At 36.4% G+C, this 22,206-nt stretch overlaps 3 protein-coding genes across 3 annotated transcripts; 2 read left to right on the top strand and 1 right to left on the bottom strand.

Annotated features, from left to right (window-relative positions):
- Positions 1 to 298: 298 nt before the first annotated feature.
- mrpl18 (mitochondrial ribosomal protein L18) lies at positions 299 to 2,115 on the top strand. Its single transcript, XM_026280412.1, is given in 5 exon segments — positions 299 to 480; positions 482 to 539; positions 1,273 to 1,441; positions 1,619 to 1,853; positions 1,961 to 2,115. Coding segments are annotated over 5 exon segments (573 nt in total). The 5' UTR covers positions 299 to 441; the 3' UTR covers positions 2,033 to 2,115.
- A 1,213-nt stretch (positions 2,116 to 3,328) lies between these two features.
- On the bottom strand, positions 3,329 to 15,687 carry LOC113113883 (protein phosphatase Slingshot homolog 3). The gene is made up of 16 exons (XM_026280411.1): positions 15,520 to 15,687; positions 14,220 to 14,339; positions 13,125 to 13,162; positions 12,834 to 13,017; positions 12,198 to 12,313; positions 11,593 to 11,661; positions 11,125 to 11,190; positions 10,577 to 10,853; positions 8,713 to 8,841; positions 8,541 to 8,587; positions 8,244 to 8,390; positions 7,861 to 8,061; positions 6,422 to 6,581; positions 6,222 to 6,317; positions 5,506 to 5,601; positions 3,329 to 5,390 (listed from the first exon to the last, which is right to left on the bottom strand). The coding sequence occupies exons 2-16, from the start codon at positions 14,265 to 14,267 to the stop codon at positions 5,244 to 5,246; spliced, it is 1,821 nt and encodes a 606-aa protein (XP_026136196.1). The 5' UTR covers positions 14,268 to 14,339; positions 15,520 to 15,687; the 3' UTR covers positions 3,329 to 5,243.
- Positions 15,688 to 16,849: 1,162 nt separating this feature from the next.
- Positions 16,850 to 21,969, top strand: srpx2 (sushi-repeat containing protein X-linked 2). Its single transcript, XM_026280416.1, has 10 exons — positions 16,850 to 17,082; positions 19,227 to 19,307; positions 19,385 to 19,576; positions 19,711 to 19,887; positions 19,989 to 20,112; positions 20,196 to 20,317; positions 20,705 to 20,884; positions 20,975 to 21,108; positions 21,209 to 21,330; positions 21,787 to 21,969. The coding sequence occupies exons 1-10, from the start codon at positions 17,013 to 17,015 to the stop codon at positions 21,965 to 21,967; spliced, it is 1,383 nt and encodes a 460-aa protein (XP_026136201.1). The 5' UTR covers positions 16,850 to 17,012; the 3' UTR covers positions 21,968 to 21,969.
- Positions 21,970 to 22,206: the final 237 nt, after the last annotated feature.

A 22,206-nucleotide genomic window follows, 5' to 3' on the forward strand; every position in this document is an offset into this window, starting at 1 on the left:
AAGAAAACAATTGGCTTAAATAGACTCATATAAAAGAATATAGTCTTTTTTTGTTGTTGTTGTTTTTTATTATAATCATTATTTGTTATGTTTTTAATTTCTAGTTTGTTTATTTGTTTTATGGTTTAGTTTTGTCCTAAAAGATAAATCCCGATCCATAAATGTATTCCAGTCGGTGGCAGTAATGCAGCAGTCAGTTAGGTTGCCATCCGCTAATAAACATCAAAGAAGAAGAAGAAGGTTTGCTAAGCGGAACTAATGTGAACTCCAAACCTTTCCTCGGAAACACGGAAACAGTTTTAGTGTGACATCACAATGGTTGCGCACTAGAAAGTGCTCAAATAGTTTTAAAATATACGAAGGGTCAAGCTGTCTCCGCTTTTATAGAAACAACAACTATAAATTGTCCCCAGAATTAAAGGTATTTTGTACAGCTGTCAAATGGCTTTGTTAAGTGGTATTTGCCGTAATGTTCGCACGCTTGCTGGGTCAATGTCAGAGATCTGCGGCTGCAGCGGCGTGGGTTCACTGTCAATCATGTAAGTAACAGATCTAGAACACAACTACATCAGTATATACTCTCTGCTGCATGTGTTTACGTTACTACAGAACGAGTTTGAAGCAGTAGATTTGTAGAATTTGCCCTCTATAATGAATATTTTGTTTTTCTCAGTGAACAGACCGATTTGGACCTAAAGTACACGAAGTAACAAGAAAAGAAAGCAAATGATTAAATATGAACATGACTTTGATTCATTAAAGTGACTCGAGTCTTGAGTCCGTTCATAATAATTTATTCTGAACTATGTCAATAATTTTTCCACTCAGATTTCCTTTTTTTATATATTTCCCAGCTAAATGTATCTATCATATCTAACATATATTTGAATAATGATTATAATAATCTTATTTCATACATTTTAATAACCGGGTGACTTCTGAACAATTCGTTCACTTAAAAGATTTGTTTACATTGTTTTGACTGTTTGCAATTTCAAAACGGTCATCATTATAATTTATATGATTGACAGAAATCGTTAATTTAAAAAATATATATATTTTTGTTTTACACTGAAGAGCTTTTTTCCCCCACACACTAAAGAATGTGTGTGTATAAAAGAATCCAGAATAATAAACTCCAACAGTCTGCACTTAAATTTAGAGACGGATGCATTTGAACACCGATACAACAGCATCACATCATTTAAACCCCTCAAGGGATCTGTAGATATAATTCATGAATGATATGTATGATGTGTCTCTTCCCACCAGCTCGGAAATATAGTCAGACAGCGCCTGAGCCAGAACCAGTGATTAACGATAATGAAGCCATCAATAAAACATTTGTTAACCGCAACCCAAGAAACCTGGAACAGATGGCGCTGGCAGTGAAGGATCGAGGCTGGGCTACAGTGTGGCCCTCCAGACAATATTATCACAGGTTTGTAAGCTTTCCAATGTCTAGAGCTAGATGTGAATAATAAAACCCCTACAAAGTTCTGCTGAGCACAGCTCTAATAACAGCATCTTAAAAACCTTTTCCAGATAGAAAAACAAATGCACACCATCTATGAATATTGAACTGATGCTGTTTTGTTCTGTACCGTTCCTCCGTCAGGTTGGTGTTCAGGCGCACGCAGCATCACATCACAGCTGAGGTGTATTCAAGTGACTCTGTAGATCCAGTGCTGTCCTGCTCCACGAAGGAGTGGGCACTGAAGCGTGAGCTGGGCTCCACACGCTCTGTAGCAGCTTGTCGTGCCGTCGGTGAGGTGCTTGCTCAGAGGTGTCTTGAAGCTGGCATCACACGCATTGTTTATCGAGAGGTACCGTGGAAGTTTCGATCAGAGTCGGTGAGTTTTGTTTCATTTTTTATTTTATTTTTTTCAATGCTTTTTAGGTATTATACATAAATGGTGAAAAAGTATCTACTAATTCATGCCTTTTTCCCCCTCTGCAGAATCAGACATTCTGGACAGCCATGAAAGAGGGTGGTGTCATGCTTAGTGAACCAAGGCGAAAATTCATTTAAGTTGCAACATCTGTTTTTTTTATTATCATTACTGTTCTGAAGTGTGGCTTTTGTCTGTAAATATAAATATTCTCACATTCAAACAGTGTATTTATTGTCGATTACAGAAGGGTCCTCAACACATTATAGTAATTTGATTATCGTGATATAAATCTTTGGTTTGACAGTGAAACGATGTAGTGGTTTTCAGTTTGATTTTTGCAAACTAAAGATGTTTCCGTTTCTTTTTAAAAGTATTTGTATTTTGTATGTTTTAAAAACTGATGCATTTCAGACAAGAAAAAAGACAAAAGACTTTGCTGCGAATGACACTACGGTGCAAAAAATTTGGGGCCAATTTGATTATTTTCTTCAGCAGGATGTTACATTGATCAAAAGTGATAGTGTATACATTTGTAATGGGACGACAAAAAAAAAAAAAAAAAAAAAAAAAAGGTAAATGCTTGCTATTCATAAATTAATCCTTTGATTTCCACAAAAATATTAAGCAGCAGCAGAACTATTTCTTAGGCACCCAATCAGCATATTAGAATGATTTCCAAAGGATCATTTGACAATAAAGATTGGAGTAATAGCTGCCTTAAATATATTTCAAATGTATTAAAACAGAAACCAGTTATTTAAAATTGCAATAGCATTTCACAAAAATACAGCTTTTGCTTTTTTTCCTGATCAAATAAATGCAGCTTTGGTGAGAAAAATATTTAAATCTTACTGACCCAACACATTTGAATAGTAGTTTATGTGAGAGTTATTAGTAGCCCCACTTTGGCGCTTTATTAAAATACATATTTTAAAATATTGTTAAAACAAATTGTGTATTATTCTGCAATCAATTTCGTCAGACTAACAAATAGAGCTATTTCTCATATTTTAGGATCAATACAGTTGTATTGGCTTTATTTTTAGTCAGTCCACTGCACATAAATTATTGCTTCTCTATAATATATTAATATATGCCCTGTTTATCTGACGGAATCATTCAGTATTGCTGTATACAGCATAGTTGCTGTTTTTAATATTGTACTGAAGACACATTTGCAGTAAAATATGTAAAGCACTAGTATATGTGTGTGTGATAAATAAATATATACATACAATTTTACATTAGAATTAAGAATATGAATATCTTACAACCTGAAACATTACATTATACAAAAACAATCAATGAGAGTTTCCATTAGATATTTCTCAACCCCCCCATTATAAAATCATTTTATTTTTTAATAGCACAGACAACTTTGTATAACAAATTAAAAAGATACATGTTCAGATCGGTCATAAATAGAAAAAGCAACAGCAACCTTGACTTTTATATTTAACACCACCTGATACAAACAATGGAAATGAGAGTTAAATCCGAATAAAATGTATAACTTTTCACTTATCTTGAAGTTGATAAGGCATGGCACATTATACATTAGTTTTAGAAAATCAGCACTCGGAAGGCTGCAGGTCATCATCTATCGCTAATACACATAACTTAAGACATTCTCATGGAAAATAACTGCAAAACCAGTGGTGCCTCAATACTAGAAACATTCCACAACATAACTTTGGTTTCACAACATTGGCACTTTGTGCAATGACAGTATACACAATTCAACATGTTTTACAGCAGACTGTATATACTTTATACATACAGGACTCAGGCTTACATACAGTACAAACAGCATGCATACAGTCTGATATTTGAGACATGCAAAGACACAAATCAACCACACCTAGGGCTAAACACACATGTATTATGTAGGAGCTGGTTTTAACTGTGTAGATATAAAACCAACAAATGTAGTTATTTTGGTCCACCTCTATCAACTAAAGGCACTGAACCATCATGCAGAATGATTGAAACCACAGAGACGGTTAAATAACTGGCACATTTGAAAGGACAATACTCTGGTTTCATTTCCTGCATAATGTACAGGTTAAAACAAATATTTAAAAAAATCTGCTTAATAAGTGTTTAAAACATGTGATATAGCACGAGTAGCTACATCACGGTCTAGAAACTACCATTCATAAGTTTGGAGTCAGCAAGATGTTGTTTTTGAAATCTCTTATGCTTACCAAGGCTACATTTATATGATTAAAAAATACAGTAAAAACAGTAATGTTGCAAAACAATATTGCTATTTAAAATAAACGGTTTCTAATTAAATATATATTAAACTAATTTATTTCTGAATTGGCAAAGCTGGATTTTCAGCAGCCATTATTCCAGTCTTTAGTGTCAAATAATCTTTTAGAAATCTTAATATGCCGAGTTGGTGCTGAGAATGATTTCTTATTATCGCCAAATGTTGAAAACAACTGTGCTAACATTATTACGGTACCCTTGATGCATTTTTATAGAAAGTTAAGAAACAGCACTTATGTTGTAAAATTAAATGTCACTTTCAATCAATGTAATGCATCCTCGCTGAATAAAAAGCACTGATTTCTTACTGACCCCCAAATTTTGAATAGTAGTATATATGAAAAATCGAAGTCCTTGAGTGCTTTCTCTCTCTACACTTTTTCACCTACTGATCTCCACAGAGCCAGCATAAAGCTTCACATTCGTGGAGAAGGAACAGCTATAAAGTAGATTTATTGCATAGGATTCCTAAAATGAGTGAATCACACTCTTATTCATTTATTAAAAACAACATGAAACAATGATATCAAGAGGAATAATGGTTCATTGTTTCTGTATAATGACAAGACAGATAACAGCCATAGAGAAATCCTCCACTCGCACTATAATACCATATTAAAATATGTGAAGTATATTGAATTTTATGGCTCAGTACGAAGGTGCAAAGGATACAGAGATTTCAAAAGGCACAATGTGACATTTAGAATGATAATGCTCTGAGGAAAACAGTTCCTTTAACAATACTCACTTGACAAGTGGTGGCTGATTTTTTCTTTTTTCAGCAATCCACCTAAACTGACCACAGTTCATGAGTTTTGAATGAGACAGACAGGTGAGGGGAAAATTAGTGCGATATCCGTTGATATGTAACCATGTGCTTTTATGTGGCCTCCAAGTGAAATGACCTAAATGAGCCTCGAAACAACAACTATATGAAGAAATTCCCTAATTTTATTCTGCAGTGACTCCTCGAAGAACTTGGAATGATACAATCTGAAGAAGTGTTCTTTTTCCTCACCTTTTCACTTTGAACATTCCTCTTTCTCCATATTTCCTAAAACGGCCCCTTTGTTAAAGTGCTTCATCCTGGTTTGTGTTCGGTGACTGTCTGCTGCTTGGTTCAGGAGAAACATCAACATGCGCTCTCTGATAAGTCAAGCTTCTTCTTTCATGACTCCGCCTTCGTTGCGCAGGAGAAAGTCTCTGACCGGCAGTGACCTAAACAACAGGAGTTCTTCAGTTAATGCTTGCTTGCATGTGTTTTTCTACTTGATTTTGAATATATCTTTAATCACTCAGTTTTGCATTCCAACCAATACTTTCTTTTCCTCACCTCTTTATCTAGGCCTCTGTCCTCATCGTCAAGCTGAATAGACTGCATGAGAGAGAACAAATCCATCCTGCCACTTCTGCTAGGGCTAGATGACACCTAGAGTTAAAGTTTTGCAAACATTTTAAAAAACTGCTTCACCAAAACACAAACCATTCATTAAGACACACCCAGCTAATATTTCAAAAAGGCCTAATATTACCAAATTAAATTTTTGATGGCGAGTTCCAAAATATCAACAAAAAAAAAACCTTCCATCATGTACAGTTTTGAATCACAAGTCATAATCTCATTTTATAGATAGAGAAAACATCTTGGTCACTTTTGCATTTTCTTCTGCCACTGGTTATAATTTCTAACCTTGAAATCAGGATTAGGCATAAAAGAATATCTCCAGAATAATTCTGAATAATGTGGAAATCGGCTGAGACCTGAGCAAACGGTTGCAACCAGTCTCACATGTCTTTGTGGCAGTTTTTCTGGTAATTTAGGGGTAATTTAAGACTTCTTCACCCATACAAATCGTTCTCGAAAGCAAAAATGCAATGCACATGATTTTTTTTTTTTTGGAACCAGCACCCCAGAAATAGAAAGAAAGTATTGGATTTCATTCAGAAAATATAAGCAGGATAGTAAAAGAAAACCATACTGACATCTGGAAGGCCTTTTAAATCGTGAAGTGAAATGAATTGAAATTATCGTCCTCTGAGAGCTCTAACCTTATCACTTTCTTGTACAGTAATAAGTGGGTTGGATGGAGCTGTTTCTACCCCAGACGTGTCAGGAACACTCTCATCCAGATGCTCATCAAAGACCTACAAATGACAGAGGCGTAGAAATAAACATTTTTTTGGGTAAAAAAAAATATTTGGGAACTAAAGAGACCGAGAAGCATCGAAATTCTATGACATTTCCCTACATCGGGTTCCTCCTCCTCGTAACTGCTTTCGTCTTCTGGGCTCTCGGAGTCTTCCTCTTTCTGTTCCTGTTCACTCCCTGTGGCTGCATCGTTGTGGACAGATGGCTGGCGGACTTCTGGCTTGGACTTCCTCCTCCAGAGGGCACTGTGCCGCTGTTTACTGCACGACAAAATGCAACATTTGGAATGAAATTCAGAAGTTACTACTGAAAAGTTTTTTTATAATAACATGAAACAAAAATCCACCTAATACTGCAAGTCGTTTCAATTTTTCAGATAATTTTTTTGAAGGGCCATTTAGCCTTTTTTGTCCAACTTTGTGTAAAAATGTCTTGATAACCCTACTTAAATGAGAGAGAGAGAAAAAAAAGACATATAGCTGACAGTACTTCCAATACATTTTGGCAAATCGGTATGCTGTATGGATTGGTATACAATATGCTGCAGAAAGCTTCTGCATATACCAATTTAGATCTGTATAATGTGTATTTTATACATGTATAGGAAGCCTGTTAATTAATTTTATAGTAAACAGTTGCATTGGCAAGCTGAGCAATCAGAATATATACATATTGATTTCTTTTGAAAGAAATTCATACTTTTGATTAATTCAGTGCATCCTTGGTGAATGTCACAGTGAAAACATTTATGATGTTTCAAAAGATTTCTATTTCCAGTTAACCCATACGAAAGGAAAATATATTTACCAATATATTTCTTAAAATATATTGTGATATATTGTAATATATTATTTTCTCTTTTTATTTTTCTAATATTTTATATATTTGAATACATTTAATAATATCTTGATGATACATATATTATAAAATATATTGCAAAATATACAAATGATTGCCGCTTTCAATATACTACAATATATTGGAAAAAATAAATATATATAAGAATATATGCCTAATATATTACATGATATTTTCCAATATACTGCAATATACTTTTGTTTCATAAGGGACATCAATATAAATAGGAAATGTCTATGTAGCAGCAAATAGTATGTAAGAAAGATTTCTAAAGGACCATGTGATACTACAGACTGAATTAATGACTGCTAAAAAGCTGTCAACACAGAAATAAATGACATTTTAAAATACTGCAAATTAATATTGTAATAATTTCACAATTTTACTGTATTTTTGATCAAATAAACACAGCCTTGCTGAGTGCAAGAGACTTCTTTCAAGATCCTAGTCTTTCATAGCTGTGACTGTTTGAGAGGAGTTTGTGTATCTAAGCTATTTAGTTCCCTCATGTACACACACGGTTGAACAACAATACACCAGACTTGACTTGACTCGTCTGTACCTGAACATCCACTAAGATGCTCCACAAGTGGGAAAATGTCAGTACTTTTGTGTGAATGCTTGTTTACGCAAGTATGACGCCATATTTTAGTGCAGCACCATTATGAGAATGTGAGTCACCTGGCATTGAGGATGCCACTGTACGTATGCAGCTGTTTGAGGAAACCTTCATTGGGCTGCACTATAGACCGTCTTTCTCTCACGTGGTTGAGGGCTTCGTCTAATGTCCAGCCCTGCTGCTTCATCAGGTAGGCAATTACTGTGGAGGCAGAGCGAGAGACGCCCATCTTACAATGCACCAGTATGGCTTGTCCACTCTTCCTGTATCATCATCAGTACAAAACAAATGACACATAATATATTAGAATGAGACAGAGACGATATTTTTCATAGGGGGTTAAGTACACCATACTGCATGTGTGCTTAAAAATAAACCAATGCATTAAAGAGTCAGCGTGGGCAGAATACAAACACAAAGTAAGAGGAGTGTGTGTGTTGAGCACCTTGCTTCACTGATGAACATGTATGTGTTGTTCCAATACGAGAGTAGATCCGTCGCTTCCACATCGTAAACTCTAATATTCATATAGGTGAAGGATTCTGGGAAAAAGTTGTCAATCTCCTTGGTAACATTGAGGATGTAGCCCACACTACCAAAAACAAAAACAAAAAAATGAAAAAAAAAATTTTATTTGTATGCTGCAGAACATTTTTATTTAAAAAAAACATTAAACAGATAAGTAATAAAACATATTAAAGGATTAAATTATCTTAATTTTAATTAAATTTAAGTTGTATACTTGTTCTTCTGTAGTTCTTCAAAGTTGGCAGCATTCCATTCGGAACCCTTTGGGGGAAAAAAGGACAATTTTTTTTTTATACACACACACACACACACACACACACACACACACACAAATAAATAAGTGTATTTCCAACAGTATAGCAGACAAGACAAATGTCAACACTCACCAAGTAAAGGTAGTCCAAGATTCTGGAAGGTTTGTCCATCTGTGCCATTGTGACCATCATCTCATTGTCAATATACTCTTTGTAGTCCTTCATGTCTATGCCTATTCTGGACTCCAGGGCTGTTCGCACCTACACACACACAGAAAGAGTGACTGTAGCTCAACTGTAGGGTGCTAGAAACTCCACAATCATGGGTTTGGGATACAAATGGCATTAAAATGGCAAGTCACATGGTATACAACACTTACAAGCATCAAATCAAGCTTCTCACTAAATGAGTGCTGCTGGTGTTCAGACCACAAAGATTCTCTGGGTTAGACAACAAGCCCAGGCACGTTAACTTTTTGAGTAAGTTCTAGAAGAAGAGAGTCTTTAAAAGGTGTGTCCTCAGGCTTGCACCACTGTTCAAATGCTTGAGATCAGCCAAGGTTTTTTTTTTTTTTTTTAAGAAATTAACTTTTGTCAAGCAGGGGCACATTTAATTAATAAAAATGCTACTCTTTAGAATTTTCTAGAATTCTGCAAAAAGGAGCAGCAAATCAGCATAATGGAATGATTTCTGAAGGATCATGTGACACTGAAGACTGGAGTAATGGTCCTGAAAATTCAGCTTTGCCAGGAATAAAATTTGATTTGGTAAATATATTCAAACAGAATGAAGTTATTTAAAATGGCCACGATTTCACAATATTGATATTTCACCGTATTTTTTTTAATTAATGGTGAACATAAGATATATATTTTTTTTTTAAATAAAAGAAATCTTACCAACCCCATAAGATTTGAACTGTAGTGTACTTTGAATAACTTCAAAGGGGCCATATTAAATAAATCCAGTTCTAACAGACCACTAACTGAAAATAAAGTAAAAAACATGGCAATTGTGAAATGTTTTGCAACTGTCGCAATGCAATACTTGCTTCTGAAAAGTGTCTGTTATGGAAGGATGGCAGCAAAACAACGGTAAAAAATAAAAAAATAAAAAATATATTTTTTTTTTTGTGTGTGTGTGTGTGATTGTGTTATGATTTGTAAACTTTTTTTTGCATGTGCATTCAAGTTGTTTTTTTTTGTTTGTTTTTTTTACCGTTGTTTTGCTGCCATCCTTCCATAACAGACACTTTTCAGAAGCAAGTATTGCATTGCGACAGTTATGGAAGGATGGCAGCAAAACAACTGTAAAAAAAAAAATAAAATAAAAAACTTGCATGCACATGCAAAAAAAAGTTTACATATCATAACACAATCACACACACACAAAAAAAAAAATACAATGTTTTTTTTTTTTTTACAAAATACAGCATAATGTTCTGTATTATTTTAAAGGAATTTTTAAAGGGTAGATGATATAAGTAAAAAAAGTTCAAAGTGAAAGTCGTGGCATTTCCCAAGTATGTTAACCCATACTCAGAATTGGTGCTCTGCATTTAACCCATCCAAGTGCACACACACAGCAGTGAGAAGTGAACCCACACCCAGAGCAGTGGCCAGCTATAGATCCAGCAACCGGGGAGCAACTGGGGGTTCAGTGCCTTGCTCAAGGACACTACAGCCATATTGAGGGTGGCAGAGAGCGCTGTTCATTCACTCCCTCCACCTACAACTCCTGCCAGCACAGAGAATCAAACCGGCGACCTTTGAGTAACTAGTCCAAGTCTCTTACCATTAGGCCACAGCTGCCCCTTCATGAAATTCTGTTTGTAACCATTTGACTTCTGTTAAACTACCTGTTTGCACTCAGTGTGGAACTTGACTTTATCCATCAGGAACTGACTGGATCATGAGAAGTGGCCTATAGGTGACTAGAGGGAAGAGCTTGGTGACATTCTGGGACATTGTAAAGCCATACTCCCTTTCATTTTACCTGCTTTGAGGTAATGTTTTCTAAGTCTTCAGTCCTCATGATATCTCGAAGTTGGGCTTTGATGTCCTTCTCCACTGACTCCCGATTCAATGATGAACGTGTTCCCTTGTCCCTCCTGACTGACTCCAGGCCAGTCATGACCGCCCATTCATTAAGGCAGTGCTGGTCAGATTCCACGTTCCCTCTGTAATGGTGTGCCCACTCCAGCCCACAGCCTGGTATGACAGCCCCACGCACGGCCCGTTCACAGCAGCCATGCAGCGCCTGCAACACTGACCTTGAGCAAAGTAAGAGTGACACATCAGAGAGTGCTGTGAACAAGCAATCAACAAACCACAAACACATTTACACGTCACAGAGCTAACTTGGAGGCTTGAGGCAGATGTCTAACAGTGTACATGTAACTGACTAGACGACCAGAATAAAGACAAATAGCATTACACATAATATATAAGTGTTTGTAGGCTGCGAGACCAACGTCCCACTGCATGCCGTTGACAGTTGAGGAAATTCAGTGTTTCCTCAGCATTTCCTGCTTTAAAGCTTACCACATCGTCTGAATGGACACAGGCTTAAAGATTCGTGTCACTTCTGCAGATGTCACACTGAAACCTCTGTAAGAGAACGAGTGAAAACAAGCTGTCAGAAAAGCAGAACCCTGGGGCTGAGGCTTTAACAGTGACTAAGGTTCTGCAGAGCTTTGCAGATAAACTTTAAAGTGGAAGCATCGCTCGGTTTTGTTTTAATGTTATTTACTTTTTTTTCAGTTCAGTTAGATTTAGTGTTGACTGATTTTTTCTAAAGAAGCAAAACCTCTGTGCTTGAGCTCCCTTCAATTTACAAACCGCATTAAAAGCGTATGCGAGAGTTGACTTTGATGGTAAGATAATGTTATCAAGATTGCTTCATACAGTACTAAAACACTTTTGCCGTTTTTGCTTTCCCTGCTATATAATCAGATGTTTGTACTAATTAGTTAACTTCTAGTGAGCATGATTCAAGTCTTATGTTCTTACCCATCTCCGTCAAGGTAAACCTGCGTGTCACTCCATATTGGCAAGACAAGTCCAATAGTGCACTCGTCACTGAGGAAGTGAGAAAGAAATAAGTGAGAAGTTTCTTGACAGGCTTACTGAAATGTTCTGCAGTTTTAATTACAAATTTTGCTAAAAGTTATATTTAATGAGAGAGTTCACCCCAAATGAAAACATATATGAAAATATTTGTTTTATATTTGTCTAAAATGTATTTTAAATGTCTCAGCACTTTTTGTCTATACACAAAAACTCAATGGCTCAAAATAACTTATTTTATGTTTCACAGAAGAAAAAAAGTAATTAATGACACAAATGTCATTTTTGGTTGAACTATCCCTTTAAAACTGCAACTAAACATGGGCACCATGTTTGCAAAATATCTGCACATTTCATTTCCAAAAAAGCATAATGTAAAAATAAAAACATATCATCAAAAATGCAACAGTATTTTGTCTATAAAACAATGCATTTACAAATGTTTAACAGGCATGTCCCACATACAAATAAATAATTCCAGATTTATCTATAATGAAATTAAATCTTATGATGATGATTCAATGATTTCGTTTATAAAGACATGCTACCTGTTTGACCCTGGGAAGTCCATGCCAAGTAGTAGGCTCTCCAGTTTTTTGTTAAGTGTGCCGATTATAAGCAAATACCTCACTCTGACTGGGCTCACAGACTCCAAACGCACAGCCTGAGGTAGGGAGAAAGAGAAATGTAGGTACACTGTAAATTAATCAGACATAATTCATAAAAAAAAATAACTGAGCAATTAAAATTAGATTAACTTTTCTGTTATTATAATTTAAACACAGCACCTAAGTATTATGTTATATAATAATGTTTTTATACAAATATTTACCTAGCAAACAGTATTGTGTGTAACAGTATTCTTAAAAGTCAAAACAAAGTTTTTGTCATTTCTGCATAGCAGAAGGTGGATGAACTAAAGTGTCTCCAGAAACCACATTGCAGAACTTGTGACTTTGCATATGCAAAACACGGTGAGTAATATACACAGGCAGTAAGTACAAACACTTCCTTTAATCGGTCTCAAAGAGACAACAAATAGTGTAAATGCATCAGATATTTTCATATCCATTCAATTTCCCAGTGATTCTAAAATTCATTTTGTAGAGGCTGTGTTCAATTTGGAGACCCTGAGCATAAAAAGGCAGTGTAGTAAAACAAGAGTGGGCTGAGAAAATCCTAACCAGTTTGAGTGTGTCTTCTGGTCGTAGTAACGAAATCATTGCGTGCAAATGTCTGTGCTGAGTGTCAGAGGCTCGGCCTCCATGCCTAGGACCTAGCAGAGAGGGCACGGTTTCTTCCTGTGATCCCTCCCTCTCTCCCTCTCCCACCAGGAGCACTGCCCCCTTAACCAGGGCAAAACTTTCTCTGGTGTGCGGAAATAAAAACAAAAACGAATCAGTTACGCATTTCTGGAAGAAAGACATACACACTAAAAACACATGCATGATGAAAGATGTATCACAAACAATCACCTTTTCTGAAGTCTTCCTCTTCTTAGAATAGGCTCATCCTTAAAAATAAAATTAAGTCGATTATAACTCATTATAACTCTAAGACTCTAAACTCCTAAGATTTGTCCAGAGAATGGCAATGTTAAAAATGGGTGGAGGGTGAACTGATTATGTGATGCATTTAATTGCAAACATTTCAATCATTTGACATGGTATCGGAATAAAAACTTGCACCAGGGATGGGCCTTTAGCCTTTTTTCTTCACCCATAACTCACTCAGAGATGAGTGACTGGGTAAAAAAAAAAAAATATATAGAAAAAAGGAAACCCGTAAACGCAATGAAAAGGCGTTTTGACAAATTTGCCAACTGCAATGCAGTGACAGGATGATAAGACACTGAGGAAGCTCATACTAAAGACGATAAACAGAGAAAGAAATAGAGCGAGAGAGGAAGACAGTGAGAAGGACACCAAAGAGGCTGTTATTGGTGCTTCTATGGAATGGGAGAGGAGACAGTAACATTACCTGTTATGTGACTGACGTGTCCAGACAGAGACAAGAAGAAAAAAGAAGAGAGGGGGTGGAGAGGAGAGGAGGGGCAATGAGGTTTTAGGTTAAAGCTCTAGTGAGACTTTACTCAAAATAGTCTGAACATGGTGTTTTATAGAAGATACACAGTTTGCATGGGTGAAAAAAGAATCTTGTGTTATATAATAAATACAAAGCCTACCAATCAACCAACAGAGACAGAGAACGATTACTTGGCATTGTCCAATACCTATCAAGAACAGCAATAAAAGTTATCAGGCATTTTGGCTCTTTAGCAGAATCCTCATATAATCCTAGGGCTTTTTATATTTTTTTTGGAGCAGTGTGAAATGAATTCTCATATTCAGGTTCACTGCAAACTTGGAAAGCGTTTGGTACGCTACCAAGAAGACATTCCTCCTAATTATACATAAACTTGTGTACAGACAAAGGTGTAGCGTAACTGGACGCACATGGAGGGAGTGGGAGTAGGGTGAAAGAATGTGTGGAGAACACACATAACGTTCAGATCGTCTTCTGTAGCATCTTAGAAATGAACATTTTTCATTAGGCACAATAAAACTCACCGGTGTCGTGGAAACAGATGGGGTTCTGTGCAAGGTCAGCAATGCCATTCCACAGCCGCTTATCCTGCTTTAACACCGGCAGACGAGTCAGAGCAGCTCCACAGAGTGCTTCCAAGTTTACTGAGTTGAACAGAAAAAAAGACAACAAAAAAAAACTGATTAATGGTGCTACATCCAAAAATGCAATACTAAAAGATATTTATAGTGCAACTAGATTGAATTACTATAGAGCAGACTCAGAATCTGTAATAACATCCAGACATTTCCACAAGAAGGTAACAGAACAGGGCCTGAAACTAATAATAATAATAAAATACACATTTTTACTATAAGAACTACCTTTAGAAAGTGTTTATCGTCAACCTTCCATTCATTTTCTATGGGGTTTCACTCTAGGAAGTAACTTTTATTTCAAACTTAAGTGCAAATTCTGAAAATAAAATACAATCACTTACTAGATTTTCTTTTCTTTGAAGAATATGGGACTAAATATCTTAGTGATTAAAATCAGTTTTTGATGACCAATACTAATTTTAATATACTTGTTTTAATATTTACTAAAATATAACACTGTAGTATAGTTTTAATTGTTAGATTATTGAAGATCTAAGTTCATAAGGTCAAGACCTCTAATTGTGGGAAGAAGTTGTCATTTATAAGAGAGGATACAAATATTTTAATAATAATAATAATAATAATAATAATTGAATAGTGTACCAAGTATCTATTAGGCGTCTAAACAAAATTAATGTGTGGCTTTGATGTCTTAGGAATGCCAGAGTGCATCCTCATATTGTAACGTGCCATAAATTCCAAACACATAACTAAAACACATAACTTGACCAAAAATTAAACAGTCAAATGTTTCTGCGGTCTACGATGTAGACATGCCGTGTATTCCTTCGCCATATCTCTGACACAACAAAATACAACGCGCAACCTATCCCACATACTCCGAAATGTCACTAAATGTTTTCGATATATTAAATATTGTTGTTATAGAGTAGTAACGGCTGTGCGCGTCATATCTACAATATCGCAAGGCGAGCATTTGCTGTTTCACAAGACAAAGTTGCAATCTTTGCATTTTAGATCTTTCAGTTTCATCGATGCCTTAAAGAAATGTCTCGATAAAGTATGCCACATACCTAATAGCCTGCTAATATGTCTGTAGGCTGATGCTTTATGCTTATGTAGCTCGAACACAGCTGTTTTAACCAACAGCAGACTCGAGGCTTGTCATTTCCAGTTCCTCAATGAAATCAAAGGAGGGCGGATTAAACATGGAGAGTTCGCTTACCTGATGGGTTCAAACGCTGCGAAATCACAAGGATTTGCTCCTAGCTGAACCTTCCTCAAAAAATCGTGTTCGTTGTTTTGATCCTATGACCACAACTTTTGCATTGGTCCAGAATCCATTTAAAGGGGAAGGTAGACTACTATGAAACCAGGAACACTTAATTCTCGGCCGAGAAAAGTAAACGTGCCCTTAAATGGAAGAGGCGGATCGGGAGTAAAATTCGCCTATTAAAGCGACAGAGACATATTTAGTCAATCGCAGGATGAATTAAAGGTAATGCCTCATAAAATCACAACACAGTTATATAATTTATTAACTGTTAAAGCTTTCATTTACAATCTAAATAAAGGATACACCAAGTTTGGTTACGTTTGAGGCCTTTAAGGCGTTTGCAAGAGTAACAATTTAATCAATAGCAAATTATAAACAAAAATACAATGTAACTCTAAACCTAAATGTAACTTTTTTTTACTGTCTATGCTCTAAACACCAGTGGTTTTCAAACTTGTTCCTGGCGACCCACAAGTCTGGACATTTTGCATTTAAAATTTTATAAAAAAATATATATTTTTGCGTTTTTTGGTGACTACTAATTCTATTTATACTTCACCAAAGAGTATAGAAGCTTCTATACTCTTTGATTACACAATGGAGAAAAAAAGAATTCGTTCAAAACAGTGATTTATTAAGGAATGCCGCTACTGTTTTTATCAAATGTGTGAATAGGTAATTACTGCTAGCTAGACTAAAGACTGCAGTAATGAAGATGTTTGAACTATTTCAAAATGTATCAAATGTTGACGAAACTTGAAAATAAAATATACATATTTTACCCAATAAATCTAAATTAATATCTTTGTCTTGCCAACCTTGAGGTATATTCCAAGAGTTCAAAGCTCTAGTTCCATTTGAAATTTTCATTTTCATCTAAAATTAGCATTTCTATCAGGGTCCAAATGTGTAGGTTCACTAATTTCACTTTAATGGCAATCATTGCCATTAAATTGAATTAACTGAACATAAACACAGGAGCCTGAGAAAAAATATGCTAATTTTAGCTGAAAATTTCTGACTGCATTAGAGACTTTTGCATCTGAACTCTTTATTTATTCTTTAAATTGTTTTGTATTTTCTAATTCCCTTTTTTATTGTAACTACAAAGTATAAAAGAAAGAAAAAAATCATTTGAAATGCTTTTTAAAGACCTTATACAGCTTAATTTTGGCCATAGTTTCAAAATAATGGAACAGCAGTGCCACCATCCGTCCAAGCATAAACACAGAAGAATTGCAAGTCCGACTAGTGGAAGAAATTTGTGCTGAGATCATGTAATAGACACCAGTCGTTTGAAGGCTGCGTGGGATTCACTGCTTGGGACTAAACTCTGTCAAGATTTTGCTATCCGAACTATTACTTTGGAAATAGCAGCATATACTTCAAGTAAAAAATCAGCTTCTAACATTTATAGCCATTTCCGTCTGACACCAAATGCAATGATCAGATTTATTGTACTTTTTGTTGAGTGGTGCATCATTTGTCAGTCTCTGGGTGATTACACTGAGGGTAAGAGATCTTTATATTCTCTTTCTTTATGAAACCGTAATCTTCTCTGATTTGAACGGTGATAACTATGTTTTGTTTTTTTTTTTTTTTTTTTAAGTAAAGCAAAGTACATAATATTAATCTTTCTCAACCGTTCAGTTGTGTTTACGTTTGCACTGAAGTTAACGGACTATCAGGTCTTAGCGGATAAATGGAGATTTTGTTTTACCTTTAGGAACGGATTTAATATAAAAACCTTCATAAATAATAGAGTAAGTACATAACATGTTCTTTTTCCTCCAGCGATTGATTCTCGAAACCCCAGTCATTCAGTCGCGCACTAGTTTGTCTTGGAAGATTCTGATTCAAATGATTCAGACTCCAGGGGAATAAGTCACGAACATTTGGCCAAAGGAGTAGTTTCATAGACATAACCATACACTGTTTCATCCATTAAGCGTTGAATGTCTCTAAAGACATATTATTAACACGTTCACTGTTTGAAGAATGATGTCCATACCATCTAAACGGTTGTAATTACAACCCAGTGACCCAGTAAATGACTGACTGTGAGCTCACCATTTGTGACAGAGCCCTTATTTGACTTTTTTAAAGGAACAACTTTACCTGTGTCCTGTTTGGGTCGAAGGCCAAACAAACAAATAATCAAGAAAAATCTTGCCATGCACTGTATCAGCTATGCAAGTGAACTGATTGTCTGTTCATGGGAATGTACATATTTTGTGTGATTAAAAGAGTTAAGTGGTTTGGCTTTCGGCACAGTTCCAAATAGTTTGTCAAAATGAGAACAACATTTTCCTCACACAAATAGGAAAGTTTTCCCTTGAGGAGAGCTACATAATGTTTTCCAGGTAGTGTACAGCAGTGTGGGTATTGACAAATGTTGAGTCACAGTCTTGGTATGTTACAGCTCTGTAGACAGCTGCAGTCAGTCTCTATCAGTATAAATCTTGCATTTATAGACTTAAATAAATGCATTTTAAAAGTCTGCCCATCTATCCATGGTGTTTCCTTGCCTGAAGCTCAAGACTCTGGGTTAAGCTCCAGCATCCCCCGACCCTACATAGGACAAACAGTTTTTAAATTGGATGGATATTTAAAATGAGATCCCTCTAGGCCTGGCAACATCTTTGCATACTGTTATCCTCTTTCCATATCATTGGCTTAGATTCAGATATTCTTGTGCTCAGACATGTCTCAGTCTTTTACTTAGAAGGAAATGGTGAGTTGTAAGAATATATTCCATGACTCAATAAGTATCCATCCATTTGTCGATAGCTGCTTGTTCTATGTACAGTCACTGGATTGTATCCCAGCACATCTACAGATGAAGGCAGGGAAACAAACTAGGCAGGTGACCAGCTGCCAGTATTAGGCGAACTTCAGCTTAGAAAATGAGTGAAATGTACAACTTTTTCATGCATGGAAAAGTACTAAAATAACACTGAGCCACTCCAATATATTTATTCCATAGAACTTCCCTGGTGAGACAGTCTGTACAAAATTATTTTCAATGATCCGAATGCAGTAAACATGGACTTGGCAACCCTGACTCGGCTGGGTCTTCAGTTTTGTGTGTGTAAACAGCAGCTCCTTTTTCATTTTTTTAAAGACAATTTTGACCTAGATTTCAGCCGACATGCTGTACAGTATTGAACTTTTTAAAGCTCCCTTTAGGGATCTTCTCTGAATGTTTTTCCTGAAATTGTCCTTATATTTTAGAGAAAGCTCATGGTTCTAAACAATCAGTCTCACAAAGGTTTACATTAGACAAAATTTGTCAAAGTTGTCAAAATCAAAGTTGTCCCAAGACAAGAAAACATTTTGAATTTAGGCTTTAGGACAACTTTTTGATGAAAGGTTTTGATCCACTTCAGATGTTGCCTACTGTATGTGAAACCGGAAAAACCTCTCAGAGTGGAAAGAATGATGATGGTGGTTGTGCTACTTGGAAACAAAAACTGGTGGTTGGGGATCTTTTTCTCTACTGCTGAGGCTGCAGGATACTAATGATGCAGCTGATTTGCTGCTATCATGATGTGCCGGCCAATATTTTGACACAGTCTTTTGGAAAATGACTTTTAGAAGACTTTTTTTTTACTGATATCAAAGCTAAAGGTTTTATTACATATGTTTGCTCTTAGGCTCAGCGTCTTCTCACCATGACACCAATGAAGTTGTACATGAGGACGAGATTCACTACACCCCTCAGTTGGACTACAAACGTAAATATGTGAACTAATTTTACAATATGGCTAATTGTAAAATGCTACAGCTACTTTAAAACCATTTTTTCCATCAGATCCGCAGTGGTGCAATATACTAAAGCTGTCCAATGGGGAAGTGTCCTGTTCTTCTCCTCGAGGCGGACACCACCGGGGCTCGCTTGGAACTCGCTGTTCGCTCTCCTGTGTTCGAGGATATAAACGGCTGGGACAATCATCTGTGCAGTGCATGCCAAATCGCCGCTGGTCTGGATCCGCTATTTGTCGAAGTAAGTACACTTAAAAGGTGTCATAATAATTGTGTCACAAAACTACTTCTTTGATTCAGTGACAAACATGTATTTGGCAGCTGCTTCTGAGTACATTACTTGAACCCTGTGTTTATATTATGTCTGAATCTTAGAGATACGCTGCCATGTTCTGCCTCTGATTGACTACGGTATGTACAGTTGCTCTCGTGGTTTCGTGGTAGACTCCAGGTGTGACTACACCTGTTATGAAGGCTACCAGATTGAGGGAGATCGCTACCGGATGTGCCAAGAAGAGGGAACATGGAGTGGCACTGAACCGACGTGTGCAGGTACATTTGTAATTCTAGTCTAATATATCAGACACATGCCATTATCTATTAAATTAAAAAGAATATGTTGTAACATTGAAAAAAAAATCACATTGTTTCAGATCATGACCCCCCCAAACTGAAATGTCCTTTGTCCAGAGTGAAGGTAGCAGAACCAGGAAAACTAACTGCCATGGTTTCATGGGATCGTCCTGTTGCTAAAGATACCGCTGACAGAGCACTTCAGTATGTGCATCACAATTTATGAAAGCCACCCAACTTCCTCTGTGAAGCAACCTGTAAACTGCATTTTTGTCATCCTTTATCAGGGTCTTGCGAAATGGGCTGGAGTCTGGATCTGACTTTCCTGAAGGAATACATGTAATACGATATAGAGTCTCTGACCAGGCTCGCAACACAGCCACATGCAAGTTTACAGTGCATGTTGAAGGTGAAGCCAGTATTCAATCTGGATTTGCCCCTGCTTCCGAGTGTTAAAGAGAAAGTTCACTCAAAAATGAAAACTGTGTCATCATTTACTCACCTTTATTATTTCAGATTTCTGTGGAACATAAATATTGGAACCCACTGACTCAGTTTCATTTCATGGACCAAAAGCACTGAGGAATTATTCAAAATATCTTCTGCATTCAACAAAAGAAATAAAGTCATGAGTAAATGATTACGGAATTAAAAAATTTTGGGGAACCATTCCTTTAACTGTAACTAACTAACGTTATTAATATGTGACTTAAGGTTTTAACTTCCTTCTATAGATCCAGTGAGTTGTACTATACAGTGGTTTATTTGCCTTAAACGGAAATGTTCTTTCCCTCAGTGAGACGATGCCCAAAGCTAAAGCCGCCTATGCATGGCTATCTGACATGCTCATCGGATGGCAATAATTATGGGGCTGTATGTGAATACCACTGTGATCCCGGCTTCGAAAGGACAGGTTTTGCAACACGTGTTTGTCAGCTCAATCGCAGCTGGTCTGATGATGCCGCTCAGTGTATATGTGAGTATGTGCTTGAGGTTAGGGTTTATTTTTAACTGGAACAGTCAAATTTCCTTTTTGTTTTTGTGAAACATTTGCCTTTTCTTTTAGTAATGGCTATTAAAACAGATGTCAGGTCTGCTGGTGCTCTGCTTGACCAGTTTTATGAAAAGAGAAGGCTTCTTGTTGTGTCTACTCCAGAAAACGCTAACCAGAAGTACAGGCTTCAGAATATTATGCTGCAGGTAGTATAGAGACTTCACATCTTTGACTAATGCAAAAATTATTTTAAATAAGGAGAGTATTACAGTGCATAACTGTATGATTGTGGGAATGTTCTGACAGAAAGCTGAGTGTGGTCTGGATCTGCGACATGTGACAGTGATCGAGCTGTTAGGAACTTACCCTCGTGCAGTGGGCCGCATCAAAGAACAACGACTAGATCCTGAAGTCATAGAGGGTCTTAGGTAACTAACTAATTATCTACAGTGGTGTGTACATGTTAAATATTGTATGCTTAACTACTGTATTACTGGCAGATGACTGCAATATTACAAACAAATACACAAGTCAACGTACTGTATTAACAGTATTTACTTTTTTAAAGTCTTGTATGTTCCCAATTGATTCAATCAAATCCTATTCAAAGCTTTCTCATTTTATATCAAGTTACACTGAAGAAAACTGGATTTAATGCCGACTTTAAGTTCCAGCAGAGACATACTGACCAGTCTATTTTCTATTCAAGACCAGGCCATATTTTGATAAAAGCCACATGACAATTTTGGACAAAACACTTCCATGAGGTTTTGCAACAACAGTGACTATGCTGAAAAGAAAAAGTTTGGTTGATTCTCTCCACTGTGCATGTGTGTTTCCAAACTACATGTGGTTTTCATGTGTTTTTTGATTGTATGTAACAGACAGGCACTGTATATATCTACGGCATATTTCACCATGGTGCTGCTGGATGAGTTTGGTGTGGATCGGGAGCGCTTTGTCAACCCCACCACCTCTGATGAGCTCTACACGTATGTGGATGAGTTTCTCCTCACAGAGGAGGAGCTGGAGAGACTGGAAATGAACAGGGACTTCTGTGACTGACCCTGATCCAGATGGTGTGGGGGAGTTTTCTTTATAATGACAGGCACCACAACAGCCTGTTTCCTAGACAAACAGTCATTTGAAACTACATATTGCAGATATTATTCACAGAGAATCACAGCTGGAAATGTGATTTAGACTGGAAGAGGCCATGTGAAGATGCACAAGATATTCAAAATATTCACATATTCTGAAGAACCCATCTATAATCGAGTGTACAGCACACAACGTGGATTCTT

The sequence above is a fragment of the Carassius auratus genome, chromosome 14, assembly GCF_003368295.1.
Source record: "Carassius auratus strain Wakin chromosome 14, ASM336829v1, whole genome shotgun sequence".
In the NCBI taxonomy this organism is placed as follows: domain Eukaryota; kingdom Metazoa; phylum Chordata; class Actinopteri; order Cypriniformes; family Cyprinidae; genus Carassius; species Carassius auratus.